The 15,757-nt window shown below is 36.6% G+C and overlaps 1 protein-coding gene across 2 annotated transcripts in view; it reads right to left on the bottom strand.

The window, feature by feature from the left end:
- Positions 1–1,615: 1,615 nt before the first annotated feature.
- The window catches only part of LOC146140606 (disintegrin and metalloproteinase domain-containing protein 10-like), a 36,824-nt gene continuing 22,682 nt past the window's right edge, over positions 1,616–15,757 (bottom strand). Inside the window, exons 10-17 of one of the 2 annotated variants that reach the window (XM_083392280.1) lie at positions 15,353–15,515; positions 9,221–9,322; positions 8,996–9,089; positions 7,823–7,937; positions 6,986–7,090; positions 4,228–4,343; positions 3,364–3,490; positions 1,616–3,158 (exon numbers count right to left, since the gene is read on the bottom strand). In XM_083392280.1, coding sequence (XP_083248406.1) covers positions 3,058–3,158; positions 3,364–3,490; positions 4,228–4,343; positions 6,986–7,090; positions 7,823–7,937; positions 8,996–9,089; positions 9,221–9,322; positions 15,353–15,515 — 923 coding nt within the window. In that variant the 3' untranslated portion in view covers positions 1,616–3,057. Of the gene's footprint in view, positions 3,159–3,363; positions 3,491–4,227; positions 4,344–6,985; positions 7,093–7,822; positions 7,938–8,995; positions 9,090–9,220; positions 9,323–15,352; positions 15,516–15,757 lie in introns of those variants that run through there. The other variant, XR_014501336.1, reaches the window with a different exon arrangement.

The raw sequence follows: 15,757 nt of genomic DNA, 5'->3' as shown, positions 1-15,757 counted from the left end.
TAGCTACCAGAACCTGCAAACTCGTGGCAAGTAAGCACAGCATCAGTTCATACAACGATTGAGCTTGGTTAAGCTACTAATCCACTCACAGAAGCACTTAGCATGCGCCAAATAGACCAGGAGGCACAAGATATATAAGGTAAAATTGGTCAGTACATGTTATGCTGTTTATTTTTATTGCAATTTGTTGAGATTTTCTGTTGCAAGTTTGTTTGTGTGTGCAGCTGAATCACTTTGCCAACCAGCTCCACACATAATACACTGATTTTTACAGATTCGTCTGAATTGTCTTATGACTGTATTTTTGTGTTACAAATAAATCTTTGTGGAAAATTTATGTTTTGGGTGGGGGCTACCAACATCATCGTAGTTTGGTTAGTAGTTAACGTTTTGTGTAGGTCAGTAGTGGCCGAGTAATTAATTACAGACCGCAGCCAACGTTGCAGGTTGGTTGAAAGCGAACGTTTATGAGGCACCTCTAACACGTTCGTAAAACATGTTATTTTCTGTAGTTGTTATAACGTTAGTCAAGGTCTCGAAGTCGCATGTTATCATTAACGTTGTTACCTGCAAAAGCCCCGTTTTTTTCAACGTTGCAAAAACGTGTCATGGGAGTCCACACATTTACGTTAAATCAACGTTAACAAATTTCGTTTTTGGAACGTTGGTGGCTCTGTAGCATTTCGGGCCATTTCAGGTGTTTGTCGAATTGTGAATTGTCATACTCTCTCGCGCTTTAACTCCACTTATAATAGTGTCAGCGATGTGTCACTTACCAAATAGTGTCCGCTGCCTCTTGAGAGCGGATTCGCAGATACTTTTAAAACGCAAGCCAGAGTCAAATTGACTAATCTCGAGTGTACACTGCAACGTCTGATATTCTTTGATCTCATGAACCAATTCTGCGTAAAGTTCGCGCAGAAACTTTCTATTTAGCAGGATTATAAAAGTACGCGTAAGGACACCCGGGCACTATCTAAAAAATAGCTTGTTCATCTGTAATCTTACGCCGAAGGCGTGCCTGGCTTACAAGGCTTATCGAAAGGACCCATCCGACCAACTCCATTAGCGGCGTTTCAGTAAACCAGTGCTTTTCGACGGACCCCTCGAAACGTAAAGCAGAATTCTACGTTTCAAGATATTTTTTTTTATTTTTTCAAAAGAATACATGGCACAGCATCATCAACCGATGTAAAAACTAACTTTCACCGAGTGCCCACAAATATATTTCACGTTACAAATTGCTTGCTTTTCACGGGCTCCATCGCTAGCGTGATGATGTTCTTGCTACGTTGACCCTAACAACCTATATGGTTGTTTAATTCTAATATTATTTGCTAGGCAGGCGCGTAGTCTTTCTTACATAAACGTCTATTACTCATTGTAAAGTAATAATAATACTATATTTTTATATCGTACCACATAACCCGTTGTTTTGACGGGGACTTTTTCGGGCGTGGAATGTTATTCTCCATTAGGGTGTTAGCTTGCCCCCATTACACCAGTCTTAAAAAAATAATCTATATCTTCACAGCGAACCTGTGCGCAAATATGCAACTGATTATAAAAAATAGTTTATTAGGTTAAAACTGGGAAAACGTTCAATTCAAGCGAATCCGAAATTAGACTTCTTTTATTAGTCACGCGGCGAAACATGCTATTACATGAAAATTGACTTCGGCACACGGTAAACAAAAATAAATGAGAAATTTTTGTGCTTACATAGAGTAAAGGTTGGCCAAAACTATGGGTGGGCATGGCCTGGTGGCCACCTGGACCTGCCCCTGTTAACAATGCTTTTGAAAGGCTGTCCGTCTGGTCGCCTAATTTAAAACGAAAAATCAAGTTTCCGCATGAAGTGGACAAAAGTTGTATCAACGTACGGCCGCAAAAGTTACAACCAACAGACGCAGGTTGTGCACTTCTTTATAAACTATACGTCAAAGAAAACATCTGCAGTTATGGCTGGACCAGTTTAAGGATGGTCGACACAGATCACAAACATTGGGGTATCTGTACTGACATTTTGGGACAAAGGCCTCCAACTTATGTGAAGGATTTAAATTTTACGATTCGAATACGCACATAAAATGGTGTGTCATTTTTGAATATCTTATAACTTGTAGTCACAGAATCAAAAAAAGTATAATCATACAACTTTACACAAAATATAAAGCAAATTAACAAATTCGAAAGTAAAGAGATACAAAAAGTTGTGTTATCAAACATAAATAAAAATGTTCGTGTAGAACAGTGGTTCCCAAACTATTTTATTTCGTGGCCCAATGTTTTTTTACAAAACAGATGGTGGTGGTGGTCCACCGTTTTTTCACCTCTAGTTATGGCTAGTGCATATTAAATAACAAAAATTTTCCAATATTGCAAACATTTTTATTACTCGATACCATTTGTCTAACAACAAATGTAACTTTATCAAGTTTCTGATCAGTTTGCTGAAGTCATAAACAACTCGCACGCGCAGTTTATGCCATTAACTATTTTAGTAAAACAAAATGTGTAGTTGCAATATTTTCAAATAGCACGACCCACTTGTTTTTAATTAGTCTTATGGCCCACTTCTGGGTCATGGGCCACAGGCCACAGTTTGGGAAACACTGGTGTAGAACACAACCAAGAACGGAGATAAGACGACCACTGATTCTATATATATACCTACACAGCATAGAGTTTATACAAACTGTATTCTCGCCGGCACAACTTCTTTGTACACGAATACAAAAATAACTTTGGTGCGCCACGGCACACAGTTTAAGACCAGTACGCCGTTACTAACCCTAAATAAGTGGTCATTGCTTATAAGAATGAGTTGTCAATACGGGTATGAAATAACTGTTTTTCTGGATGGGTATATCCTATATTACCTAAACTATATTTCAATTTTTGTCATAATTGACTGACCCCTCTATAGGCTTATATTGCAAACTTTTTTGTGAACATTAAATCAAAAACGAAAATACGGTATAAAATCAACGAATATCGTCGAAAGTGAAGTTTATGTCACTGGAAAAATTAAGATAAACAGTATAGAAAATATTATCACCGGGGTTGGCACATCTCCATCCCATGCGAGTTCTGGGGACGACGTTGATTGCTTACTTGTCGTTGGCGCTGTCGCCGGCGGCGTAAAGTTTCAGTTCCTGTGTAGAAAAGTGGTGCAGCAGTACTGGCGTGTTAGTTGTCCTTTTATAAAAGTATAGAGTCGAAACGAACTATAATAGCGATTAAAAGTTTGAAATGCTCAAGTTGTTTAAGGTGATTTATACAAATTCTACCAACACTTATAAACAGGTAAATATCAATTTAATAAAAAACAGAATTATAAAATCATACTTTTTATAGTACCTGGAAACTGTTTGTGTTTTGGTAATCTTGGATTGTTACTTGGCGTATGGACACTGCATACCTTTATAAATCCTGCCATTAAAAGTACCAGTGCAAGTCCCATTAGAGCAACTGCCCACCAATACTCCTGGAAACATACATAAATTTTCTAGATTACACATCGTATAATCTGCAAAAACATAAAACGGAAAAAATGTAATTCACACGCCAGGAAACACAGTGGTCGGCAAATTGTAGGCCTTTAGCATTTTCTGGTTGGCCGCGTGCTATTTATTATTATTTTAGTTTTATCCGTAGTTGCTAGCCATGTGACATACGTACATTCATTAAATTATCAATGACAGATACATACACATACGTGTACAAACAATGTGATCTATCCCTTGAAGTTACGGGTTCAAGTTCTTTCTGCTTATTACAGTATGTTTACCCACGACAAATATCACGTTTATTGTGGAAATGGAGATTTCTTTCTCGAGTCCAAAATTCGGCTCCGACCCAGAAACCCTGATTTGTTAAAGGCTTTACTTTCAAATATATATATATACGATGTATTCGATGGAGGGATCTTGTAGCTTTAAACATACTAAATTAGTGCAGCTTTAAACATACTAAATTAGTGCTTTTCAACCCACGGTTCTCTACCCAAAATGGTGCCGCCGTTTGAATTGGTTTGGTCACCGATGGCAGTACTTCGCAGTTAGATTTATAGAGATCAGTTATGAGCAAAATTGTTCCAAAATTAGATTTTCCTTGTTTCAACACTATGTTATAAACGTAGTCTGTGTTACATAAATATTATACATTATAGTGAATTTTATTAGTTGCTATAGTGAGAAAATATTATTGGTATAGATATCTTACCACGATCCAATTTCGAATTGTGCTGTATAATGCTGGGTTAAAGATGGCTTTTTTAAGTCGTGATAATGGGCCATCGGCATCCACTAAGCGACACTTTGAGAATATGTCGCAATATCCTATAATGCAAAGAAAATACTTTTTAAAAACTGTAGTTAAATGTTAAATTTCGGGCGCAAAAACGCCCTGCAAATGAGATGCATTCTCGCGGGATTACGAATGATGGCGGCTATGGTTTCATATGATCCCACGTTGATGTAAGCTATTAATTTTAAGGTTAGATTAGGTCCTAATGTAGGGGCGGTGACCTTTATCAATCACATGGGTTTGTTTGGTGTGAAACTTGAGTCCACACGGCGTCATCCTTAATGACAATAAAATGATGTAAAAAAAGTTTTAGGGAAACACGATCAACGTTAACGGTAGTCTAGTTATGGTGTAATTTGAATAAGGCGATTAAACTCTCGATGTTATGTTAATACATAAAATACACAACAAATTCGTTCGACACGAAATAAAATTTAGTTGGCAAAAAACAATTGTTGATGGTTTCAGGGTAAGCACGGCGCCTTTAGGCTGACAAGATTGCCTTAAAACATAAACAATAAACATACTACATCAGGGGCCGCCAACCTTTTTATATTTGCGGGCCAAAGCTAAACTCAAAAAGGTCCCGGTAGGCCGTAATCGGTTTTACTGATATTTTTTGTTTGTTTTAAAGCAATTTATGGTAATTACTCTAAATTATGTCTGGGTCTAGGTATTTTTGCCAGTCAGAATGGGGTTAACTAAGTTTGAACAAGACGGTAAAGCATTCGCGCGAACCTCAAAAATGTGTTTAATGAGTTTTGGAATTTTAAATTTCCACACGGCGTAATCCATGATCAGAGTGAAAAGGTGTATCATACAATATTTGAATCATATTTAATAGATGCAATGCATTCGTGCGAAGCGCAGTAAAATCCACGATACTGTAAATACAAAGTTGACGATTTCATTGTTGATAGTAGAGTGACTAAAAGAATACATCGAAAATGAAACGTACTAAATGCACAAACAGGAATCGTGCGAAACGCAAAAATGGCATTGACGTAGTAAAATAGGCAAAAACTCAATGGGGTCGGGCCGGATAATTTACATTGGCGGGCCATGCTAATCCATCTGTTGTAGATGTACAATTAAGATCATGGCGAATAGCAAATATATTTTTACAGTTATGGCCTCGACCCTAGTCTGTAAAACGTGTCGGGTCGGAGGCTTACTATTGGTGGGCCGGGTCCCTAATGTAATGACCTAAAAACATTATAGGCTTTCACGAGCTCGCTGTAAAGAGCAGCATGACAATGCTTATGGACCGTTCCACTAAGTCAAGCCATAGCATAGCAGAAATCAGTAATTCACTTTTAGTGGGCCCCAACTGTAAACTATTTTTTTACTAAAGGATCACAGGCAACCACACTGAAAGAATATTAGCCGCTGTTGTCCTTATTATGTTGACCCCGCTTTACATGACAAAAACATCTATAGTTGGTTTTCCAAAAAGCATTTATACGTGAAAAAATAATACAAATTTAGGGTTTCTTTTCCGAAGGATTAAAGCCCTCAAATGTTGCTGATCCGCCATGTCTAGGTTAAACTGCGGCTAGAAAGAGACTTTCAGCGGCAAGTAAAAAAGATGGGGCTTGCTTTTCGTGCGTTCAACTTACTTTTTGTGCCACTAACGCATTTAAATCCTTCACGCTCAGCTATTTAGGACTTGCTTGAGTGTCTATTGTCATATTAGAATATGTTTTTGAATATACTGTTGCAGCCAGGAATTGTGTCAATTGTAAAATTGTTCCTCCGGCAATAATTTTACTTAATTAAATATACCGACGTTTCGATAACATATGCAGGGAATCTATATCAGGGGTAAAAAAAATAAAATAAAAAATATTACTAGCAGCTAAAAAACAAGGGGAAAAAGGAACACGGTTTACAGGACGAGACAAGAAAAACAAATCCGATAACCAGATAATGCGATAACGAGTCTCGAGTTTTCTGATGGCAGCTATTGCATAAAAAGAAAAATCAGGTGCAATAGTCGTGCTTTATATGCATTGTATTAACATGGTCATGTATCGCCCATGATTGTAGAAAGACTCGGCGATGGTACATAATACACGCACATTACAATCGATGTTATCACTTTGACGGGTCGCATGACTGGCTAACGTGGTTTTGCTGCATCTCGTTGACGAACATTCCGTTGGTGTTTTCATTCTGGTATTAAATGAACGCCCTGTTTCAGCGGTCATAAAAAAGCTGCATGCTTGTTATCGCATTGTCTGGGTATCAGGTTTATCTTGTTTTTCTTGCCTAATAGTTGCAATAAATATGATTCCCTGCATAGGTTTTCGAAAAGTCGGTATATTTAATAAAATAGAATTGCCGGAAAACAGTTTTACAAATAATATGTTTTTGGCAGATGTGTTGAAAATATTTTAAACTTGTTAAAAAAAGTTTGGGAGAACTGGCCTAAATCTTCTCTTTTTCTTGAGTTTAGTTAAAAATACACTCAAGCAAGTCCTAAACAGCTGTCGTTAATATTAGTGGGAATCCCACAAAGGTAACATGAATGACCAATCATGCTCTTGTTCCAGTTATTTAGTCCTGCAAACTCTATGCTAGGTGGGATATTAGTTCCCCAAGACCATTTATATCATAAAGCTTAAAACACTTCAATGTGGTTGTTAAAAGTAAAACAAAAAGCTGTACCCACCATTGTAATCGTCACAAGCAGAACCAGGTTGAAGATAGGTTACAGAACCATTAAACTCATTAAAAAATGTGGCATCACCAGTGCTTTTGCAAGAACTAGCATCCCCTGAAATAAACATCGAAATAAGAGGTGCACAACATGCAATACAGTTTTTCAAAGACTTTTCACAACAACTTGTTAAAAAAAATCCAGCCACTTAAATCATTTCGATAAAATCACTAATAACTTATTAAATCTTAATTTACACTTGCAGTGGGGCGCCTAAACAATTGCAAGAAATGTAGAGCTTCTATAGATCAAGTGACATAGAAAGAGGATGATGGTGGGAACACAAGGGAAAATGTGACTTGCATAATCTATGTTTTATGCTCACATAAAGATGTTTAATTTAGTTATTCTGTAACCTCCATATTTGGCAACCGATTGTCCGGGTTGTAGAGTATTAAATTAAGAAATAACAATATAGTAAAGAAAAAAATTTGAGGCCAAAAGTGCTAGCAATTGGGACACCCGAATTTATTTCTCCTTATACGTGTGTGCATATATTTAGGAGAAAACATTTGTGCCACAATATAATGTTACAATATAACGCATAGTTTGAAATTAACAAAAGTAGAAAATTACTTTTATTTTTTTTAGCTAAATTGTTAAATGAAATTATGGAATATATAACGTAAAACTGTTTAAATAGAAAGATGGTGAACATGTCACGAAAACATTATGCACCAAACCATCAGATTATTTGGTTGTGGTTCGCTTTATAAATTACATTGTTTTGACTTTTAAATTCTTTGAATATATACAAAAACTTATCCAAATAAAACATCCAAACAGAACCTTTTTTTTGGCAACAGACATGACAAAGTGAGGATCTATCTTTTCCATCTAGTGGAGCCATACAGGAACATGCCTCCAGCTCAGTGTACTTTGAACAAAGGGACCCAGAGCAATCCTGGATTAGTGAAGATTTGAGATAAAAAATAAAATTGTTAAATGCTATTCAGAAACAGGTTCAAAAGAAATCATGTGCTAACTACAGGTTTTTCACACACTTTTTATGAAAAAAATCAAAGACATAGAAATCGCTCTTCTGGTGTAAACGAATTATAATCCGACATTTCGGCGGCACATACCAGCTGACCTCATAAGGGCTAACAATTAAAACGAGAGTGCTTTAGCCATCTTATATACTAAAAAGAATAAAATAAAAAGACTACATTGAGGTTGTTCAGCAACATACATAGAGGAAACTAAACGTTACTTCATACCAGGAAACTTTAACATTTGCGTGAAGTCTGCCACAAAAGGCATCCCGGTCAGCTCTGGCAGAGCGTGCGGTTGAACTTCGACACGGAATTGATTGGGATAATTGTAAAATTCTAGACTCGGAACCGCACTATTACAAAAGACGGTTCATGGAATCATTCTGAATTGACAAATGTCGTAACACCATGAACAAAAAGTATTCATGGTATCCGACTATCTACTCGCCGTTATAGCTAACGCCATGCCTGGTAAACGCTCGTTGTCCGACGGTGCAGTCATGCACCGGATGACTCCGTCACGTCACAGCTTATCGCATACTTCAGCGACGTCTAGATTTATCAATTTTAATCTATAGTCATTTTATTTTTATACTTTTTAGTATATAAGCTGGCTAACGCACTCTCATTTTAATTATTAACCCTGATCAGTTGTTATCTGCTGCCGAAACGTCGGTTTATATTTCGTTTACACCAGAAGAGCGATTTCTATCTATTGACAAAAACAAATAGTTAAAAATATGGTTTAACAATGGCACTTTCTGAACACATAATTTAGGCTGGACATAAAATAAATTCAAAGACTTTTGGAAAAAAAGATGCTCTTTTAAAAACTTTTGGAAATGCATGTTCAAAAACTTATCAATACGCAAATCAAATTAAACACTTTTGACGATTCAAGACTTATGGAAAGACTTATGGACCCTGTAACTAATACGCTCCAAGCATATGTTTTTAAAAGCTTTACCCCGTTGACACAAATCTGTGTTTTGTGATTGCACTCAATAGGAGTCGATCCATTTGACTTCGCAACTGCGTCAGGACAAGTTGCATTGGAGCCAGTAAACATGACAGCACAGATTATTGTTAAGAAATCTTCTAAATATCAAATATCCACAGTTTAATATATTTATATCAATTATCTATTTAAGTTAATATGTTTTAATAGTATAACAACAAAACCAAAGGATATCCACAATACTGGGGCATCTGGCAGTCAGTGTCCGGAGCACACTGACTGTTGGTTCCCTTGAATTTACAAGTTGAGTTATCACAGCAAGGTCCTTGGGTCAAGCTGAAAATAGAAATGCATTTCAAATTTAAAGGCAAAAACATGCGACATTTCATATATAGAACTAGAAAAGACATGTAAAAAAACAAAGTAATTGTTTACTTAATGTCTGAACAACAACCGGCTTAACTACCGGCCCCATAACCTTTATTATACAAAAAGTCCATCATGTCAAAAATTGCTTATCTTGTGTAAATAGGCTTAAAACTAAAACAAGTACAAATATTTTTTATCAAATCTTCACAAACACCTTACCATGATACTCTAATTTATTGCAAGTGTACTTATTTACTTCTAGTTTTTGTGTCACTACAATACTAGTACTGTGCTTGCTAAAATTTTATTTAAAAGCAAGTACCTATAAACCTGGTGAAAACAAACCACCTTCAGTAAAAAAATGTTCTACTGACTTACTAAAACATTTTAAGGCAAAGGCGCGTCTGGGATGAAAAAGTAATAAGTTAACTATAGAACAAAAAGTGTGATTTGCATGAAACTTTGATTTCAACTTTTAATGAGTATACATTAGACGTAAACGTCTGACAACATAAGGATGTAGGTCATATTTCTAGAAATAAAAAAAATAAAAACATTTTTTAAGACCTAAAAAACAGGGCAAATCTTAAGGTTAAAATGGTAGCAACAAAAATAGGGAGTTTTATAAATATTATAAAGCCTCTTTTGCCAAAAAACACCTGACAGAATAAAGTACAGCTGCACCATTTCCTTTGGCACACAGTTTTTCTAGAGCAGGGGTCGGCAACCTTTTTCTAGTCGCGGGCCAAAACCAATCTTAGAAAGGTCTTTGCGGTCCGCACAAAAATGATAACTAAGAATAGTGTTATTGAAATGTTAGAACAACTGGGAATCCTGCGATATTTTTGCACTTAAAAACGTGTTTAATTACATTTACAGAGGTAGTAAAGTGTTGACGCAAAGTGCGGAAAAAACGTTTGTTTGGTTTAAAATTCGAGTTCACACGTTCTTCATCCACACTTCTAATGAAGTGTAATAAAACTACTTCGAGGGAACGCGATAAGATTTAAAGTTAATCTAGCTCAGTGTTTGTTAACCGTTTTAAGTCAAGGCTCACCTGGCGAGCAAAGCGAGCGTGATTTTTTTGGGGGTATATCGGTTCTTTCAATTTGTTGCAAGTTTTTATTACATTGGCGAAAATAAAAACAAATGTTAAAAAATATTTGTCCAATATTTTTTAATGTTTTCCGTTTTTGCGCGACGCACTTGGCAGCCTTCAACGGCGCAACGGTAAAGAATCGCTGATCTAATTGAAAAGGCAGTATCAAAACAAACCGGACGTAGAATAGACATTCGCGCGAAGCACGAAAATTTTTCGCAATTACGTATAGTTAAAATAGTCAAAAAGTTTGCGAAATAGACTCGTGTCTAATGTGTCAAAGAGGCGGCGGGCCGTATGAATTATCGGCGAGCCGAAATTAGTTTTATTCGAGCTACGTACGACACAAAAATTGTCCAAATTAGTTTTATTCCAGCTACGTACGACCAAAAAAGTGCCCAAATTAGTTTTATTCGAGCTACGTACAGAACAAAAAAGTACCCAAATTAGTTTTATTCGAGCTACGTACGCAACAAAAAATGCCCGAATTAGTTTTATTCGAGCTACGTACGGAACAAAAAGTGCTCAAATCCGTTTTATTTAAGCTCTACGTACGGACAAAAAAGTGCCCAAATTTTCTACGTACGGACAAAAAAGTGCCCAAATTAGTTTTATTCGAGCTACGTACGGAACAAAAAGTGCCTAAATTAGTTTTGTTTAAGCTACGTACGGATAAAAAAGTGCACACATTAGTTTTATTCGAGCTACGTACGGACAAAAAGGTGTCCAAATTAGTTTGCTTTGAGATATACGTGCGAAAAAAGTGGTTCTTAACTAGGGAAGGCGCCCCCCCCCCCCCCCCCCCTAAATAGAGCGCCGGCAAATTCTCAGGGCGTCGCAAGTTCTGCTATAAATATTTTATATTTTGTGCAGTAATTTTTATGGTTACATGTTACGCCTGGTGTGATTTCTGCCTATATTCGGTGTCTTATGCTTTACTTTGAAATTACACTCATGAGTAGTTTCAGCCGATCTGTCAGAAATTAGTGGAGTTTTATGCAAAAAGGTCTACGACAATTAGGGCATCCAAAGGCTGGAGAGTCTGACTTTTAAACCTTGAAGTAGCGGCAATTTGCACTAATTGGATCTTTAGGTAAACTTCCGGCAGATATAAATACAAAATATTGGCTGAAAACTCACAAAAAACTATGAGATAGATTTAATAATACTTGACCCACCCGAACTCAAACGATAACCAGTTCCCTAACTCAAATAATGTGCGTTAATTTATTAATTATTTAAACGCTGGGAAAAAGCCCAAACTCGGGTGGGCATAAGATAATTTCTAGTCCAGGTTATATAGGATTGTTACGTCACACATTGATGTATTCGGACCGAAAGTGTTTATATTATTACTAAATCAAAGCACATTATTTGGGTTAGGGTGCTCGTTAGCGTTTGGGTCCGGCTGGCAGGTATTATTAAATTTATTCTTCTTAAGCAGATTTGTTAAGTCAAATTAGTACATTGGCCCAAGACTTCAAAGTCTAAAAGTTAAACTTCCATCCTTTGGATGCCATAATTGCCGTATACTATTGCTTAGAACTGCACTAATTCGTGACGGATCGGGTGGAAGTTCTGTAAAATTTGGTTCGTGGTTTTGTGATTGGCAAGTTTTTGAACTACTAATTTTGATTAGTTTTCGGTGTCTCTAATAGGCTCACTTAACTAATATTTAAATCATTTACGACGGATTCGGGCTTAGTTTGTCTAAACAAGGTAGAGCAGTTGACTGGAATCTAAGTTTTGCATAGAGGTTAGACACCAGGCCATGGTTCTTAGTAACTGGAATTTTATTGCGATACGCGCGAATCATTCGTTTTACAACTTTATTTTATTTCTAATTTGGAAATATTTTTAGCTCAAGGTATCTGCGTTTTGCACTGTATGGTTTGTGTTATAGGAAAGTACTTGCTTTATATAAAAAAATCTCGCGTCGTAATAGCTTTAAACTTTTTTAAACAAAATTATTACAATTACCTGCGATATGCTTTTATTTGTTCGTAAAACAGTGTACAATGCAAATTACAATCTACCCCGAAAAAGCAAAGTTGCGTGTTGTGTCAACTAAAGGGAGTAGGCAAAATTTATGTCAATATTAAAAGGAAAGACGTGAAGGCCAAATTTGTTTCTAATTCAAGTTAACACTAAAAATGCGTAACCCGTTTAAAAGTTAAAAATGCTTACTGCTACCGCTGCACTACGCGCCATAATTACCTCGACCATTAGGCGGTACACAGCGCTACGCTTGACTAAGTCCGCCACATAAATTACCAAGCGAAATCGCGTCTCAAGCGAGCGCAATTCTCCAAATGAAGAGAGTCATTTTTATCTCTGGGAGAAATTAATTAAGATTATTGCTCCGCCGCCTGCCCAACATTATTTCATTATTTTATATTTAAGAACTAAAAAAACGGCAGTTCGAAATTAAGGATTTGCAAGTTCGGTAAATAGTGAAGACCAAAAAAAAAAGAGCTCTCCCGCGTATCCAATTTGGGCACTTTTTTTGTTGAAAATTTTGGGCACTTTGCGCACTTATTTTCGGCTTGTACGCAAAATTTTGGGCACCTGCGCACATGGTAAAAAATTAGCGGGAACACTGCTGCACAGAATAGTTTACATCCGGGTAATCAGAGTTAAGAGCTAGAAGAAACGACTTTAACTGCCGATGATTTAATCCGCGCGCTTGTATGTGATTAACACACGAAACAATCTTTTTCATGACTTTGCCAAAGTCCAGTACTTTCGAGCACAAATTTTCCTGATGTACTAATTGAAAATACTAATTGAAAGGCGCAATACTAATTGAAAAATGCCAATGATTCCGTTACAAATAAATTATTACGAACTAACAGGGAACGTTATTAAAAAAAATAATTGGGCTACTTGACGGAGACGGAGTCCGTGCGGGCCATCTAAATAGGTATCGCAGGCTGTGCAGTGGCCCACGGATCGTATGTTACATGCCTTTGATTTGTGGTGTAGTATGAAATGTAAGCCTTTCAGTTCATCTTGTGTTGAAAAACGACTTCAGAAAGGCTAGTATGTTTAATGACTTGACTTGGAACTGTAAATTGTCGTATGTGAAATTACAATGATGCAATGGGTCACAAAAAATGTCCTCAGTTTTAATAGCATCCAAAAATCTTTTGACAAATCCATTGTTTTTTCCAACAATTGATGGCGCTCCATCCGTGGTGATACCAACCAACTTGGAAGAATCTATTTTAAATTTTTCATCAATTTTATTACCTCCTCGCAAATATCTTGACCAGTTATTGTTAATTTCATACTAGCTATATCTAAATATTTCTTTAATACTTCAAAATTATCTGTCACTCCTCGTATAAAAACAACTGGGTGAGCAGTATCGCTAAATCTGTACTCTCGTCTCAAGCGATACTAAAAGCAGAGCATTTGCTTATCCGCTCCTTTAGAGAATCTTCCACGTTTTCCGAAAGCATATTATACGGCGAGCCACGGTAAAACGAGACAAACTTGTTTGCTCTACTAAATCTTTCTTTTCCGGTGACACATTCTCGATAAACATCTCCAAACAATTCATGATGAATTCACCATCACTGTAGGCTTTTCTTTTTCGGCAATAGCTTCAGATAGCTGAAAGTTCAGTTTTGTAACAAGCTCGACTTCTTTCTTATAACCATGAAATACCTCTTGCTGTTTGCTCAAAGACTTTTTCAATTGCTGCATTTTGTCAACCCGCAATTGACCAACAACGCTATCATAATTAGCAGAGTGCTTGGTAAAATAGTGTCGTTTGATATTACTCTTTCATTACTGATATAACGTTTTGACAAATCAGGCAAACTACATCTTGCCTGTGTTTAACTACAAAGTAACTTATACAACACTCGTTGTTGAACTTTCATAATCAACCTTTCTTTTCTTTCCAGTACTTGTAAACATTTTTACTTTGCTAAGCTTCATCGTAGGATTAATATTAGTATATTCAACACAGTGGTGTATCCAGGGGGGGTGTAATTGACACAACCTATTTTCTCTCAAACGCAGCTTGTATTTAGCTGACTTGGCACACTGCTCGGCGCAGATGTTGCGCTAATCGTGGCATAATAACACCCGGGAAAACCGATCTTCGTTTAGTATGTCAGGTGACGTGAGATGTGCTTGTAATTAAGCGTGGTCCTGTAAAAGGAACTGAAGAAATTGCGCTGCTGATGGTCTAAACATGATTCCACCAAAATTTTAAAAAAATCAGCCATAAAGTAAGGTCACGTTACTGAATTATTGCCAACAGACCAAAGCCGTTTTACTACAATGCACACTATGACGCAATAACAAAGGTTCGGTAAGTGTGGCGCAATACTAATTGAAAAATGCCAATGATTCCGTTATAAATAACTTCTTACGAACTAACAGGGAACATTATTAAAAAAATAATTGGGCTACTTGACGGAGACGGAGTCTGTGCGGGCCCTCTAAATAGGTGCTGTGGCCCACGGGTCGTATGTTGCATGCCTTTGATTTGTGGTGTAGTATGAAATGTAAGCCTTTCAGTTCATCTTGTGTTGAAAAACGACCTCAGAAAGGCTAGTATGTATAATGACTTGACTTGGAACTGTAAATCCCCTCCAATATAAAGTTGTTTGTATTAAAGGAATGTTGGGAATGGTGTCATGATTATTCCGGACTTGCTCCCCTCTGGGCCAGTATAGTTCTGGGGTGGTCGAGGTCGTGAGTTGGAACCTCACCGCAATCTAGTTGTTTTTCTAGCCTGGCTTTCATGAAAATTCCTATTCATTGACTGATCGAGTTTATCTATTAAAACCAATGTCCCTTAAATGAAGATTAAATAAATCCAAACTTTTTGTCAAAATAATATTGCAAGGTAAGGATGTAATAATTTTGAAGCAAAATACCTGCATTCTGCACCAGCCTTTAGCCTGCATCTCATTTCTTTATTTACATCATCAGCTGGTGTACAACATTTATCTTGTAACTGCTGACATCCATCTGTATAGCCACAGTCACATTCCTCATTGTCATCTACAATATTATTACCACAAATTGGCTGATCGGATTCTGAAAATAAAAATAAAATGTACTTTGGCTTAGCTTCACATATTCAGAAATAAAAGCAATTTTTTGCAAATTTTTAAAAAAAGTAAAGCAATTGGCTTGCTATATGTTGCATTTATCATATTTTGACTGGAGCTATTGCTCATAATCAGATGAGTTAACCATTTTCAATATTATATATATATAGTTTTATTTTTAGGACAAGCACTTGACTTGTAGTTGACTTGCTCGAAATATAACTGGAC

The sequence above is a fragment of the Ascidiella aspersa genome, chromosome 6 (assembly GCF_963924565.1).
Source record: "Ascidiella aspersa chromosome 6, kaAscAspe10.2, whole genome shotgun sequence".
In the NCBI taxonomy this organism is placed as follows: domain Eukaryota; kingdom Metazoa; phylum Chordata; class Ascidiacea; order Phlebobranchia; family Ascidiidae; genus Ascidiella; species Ascidiella aspersa.
The sequence above is the reverse complement of the archived record's forward strand: the minus strand, read 5'-3'. Positions and strand labels throughout refer to the sequence as shown.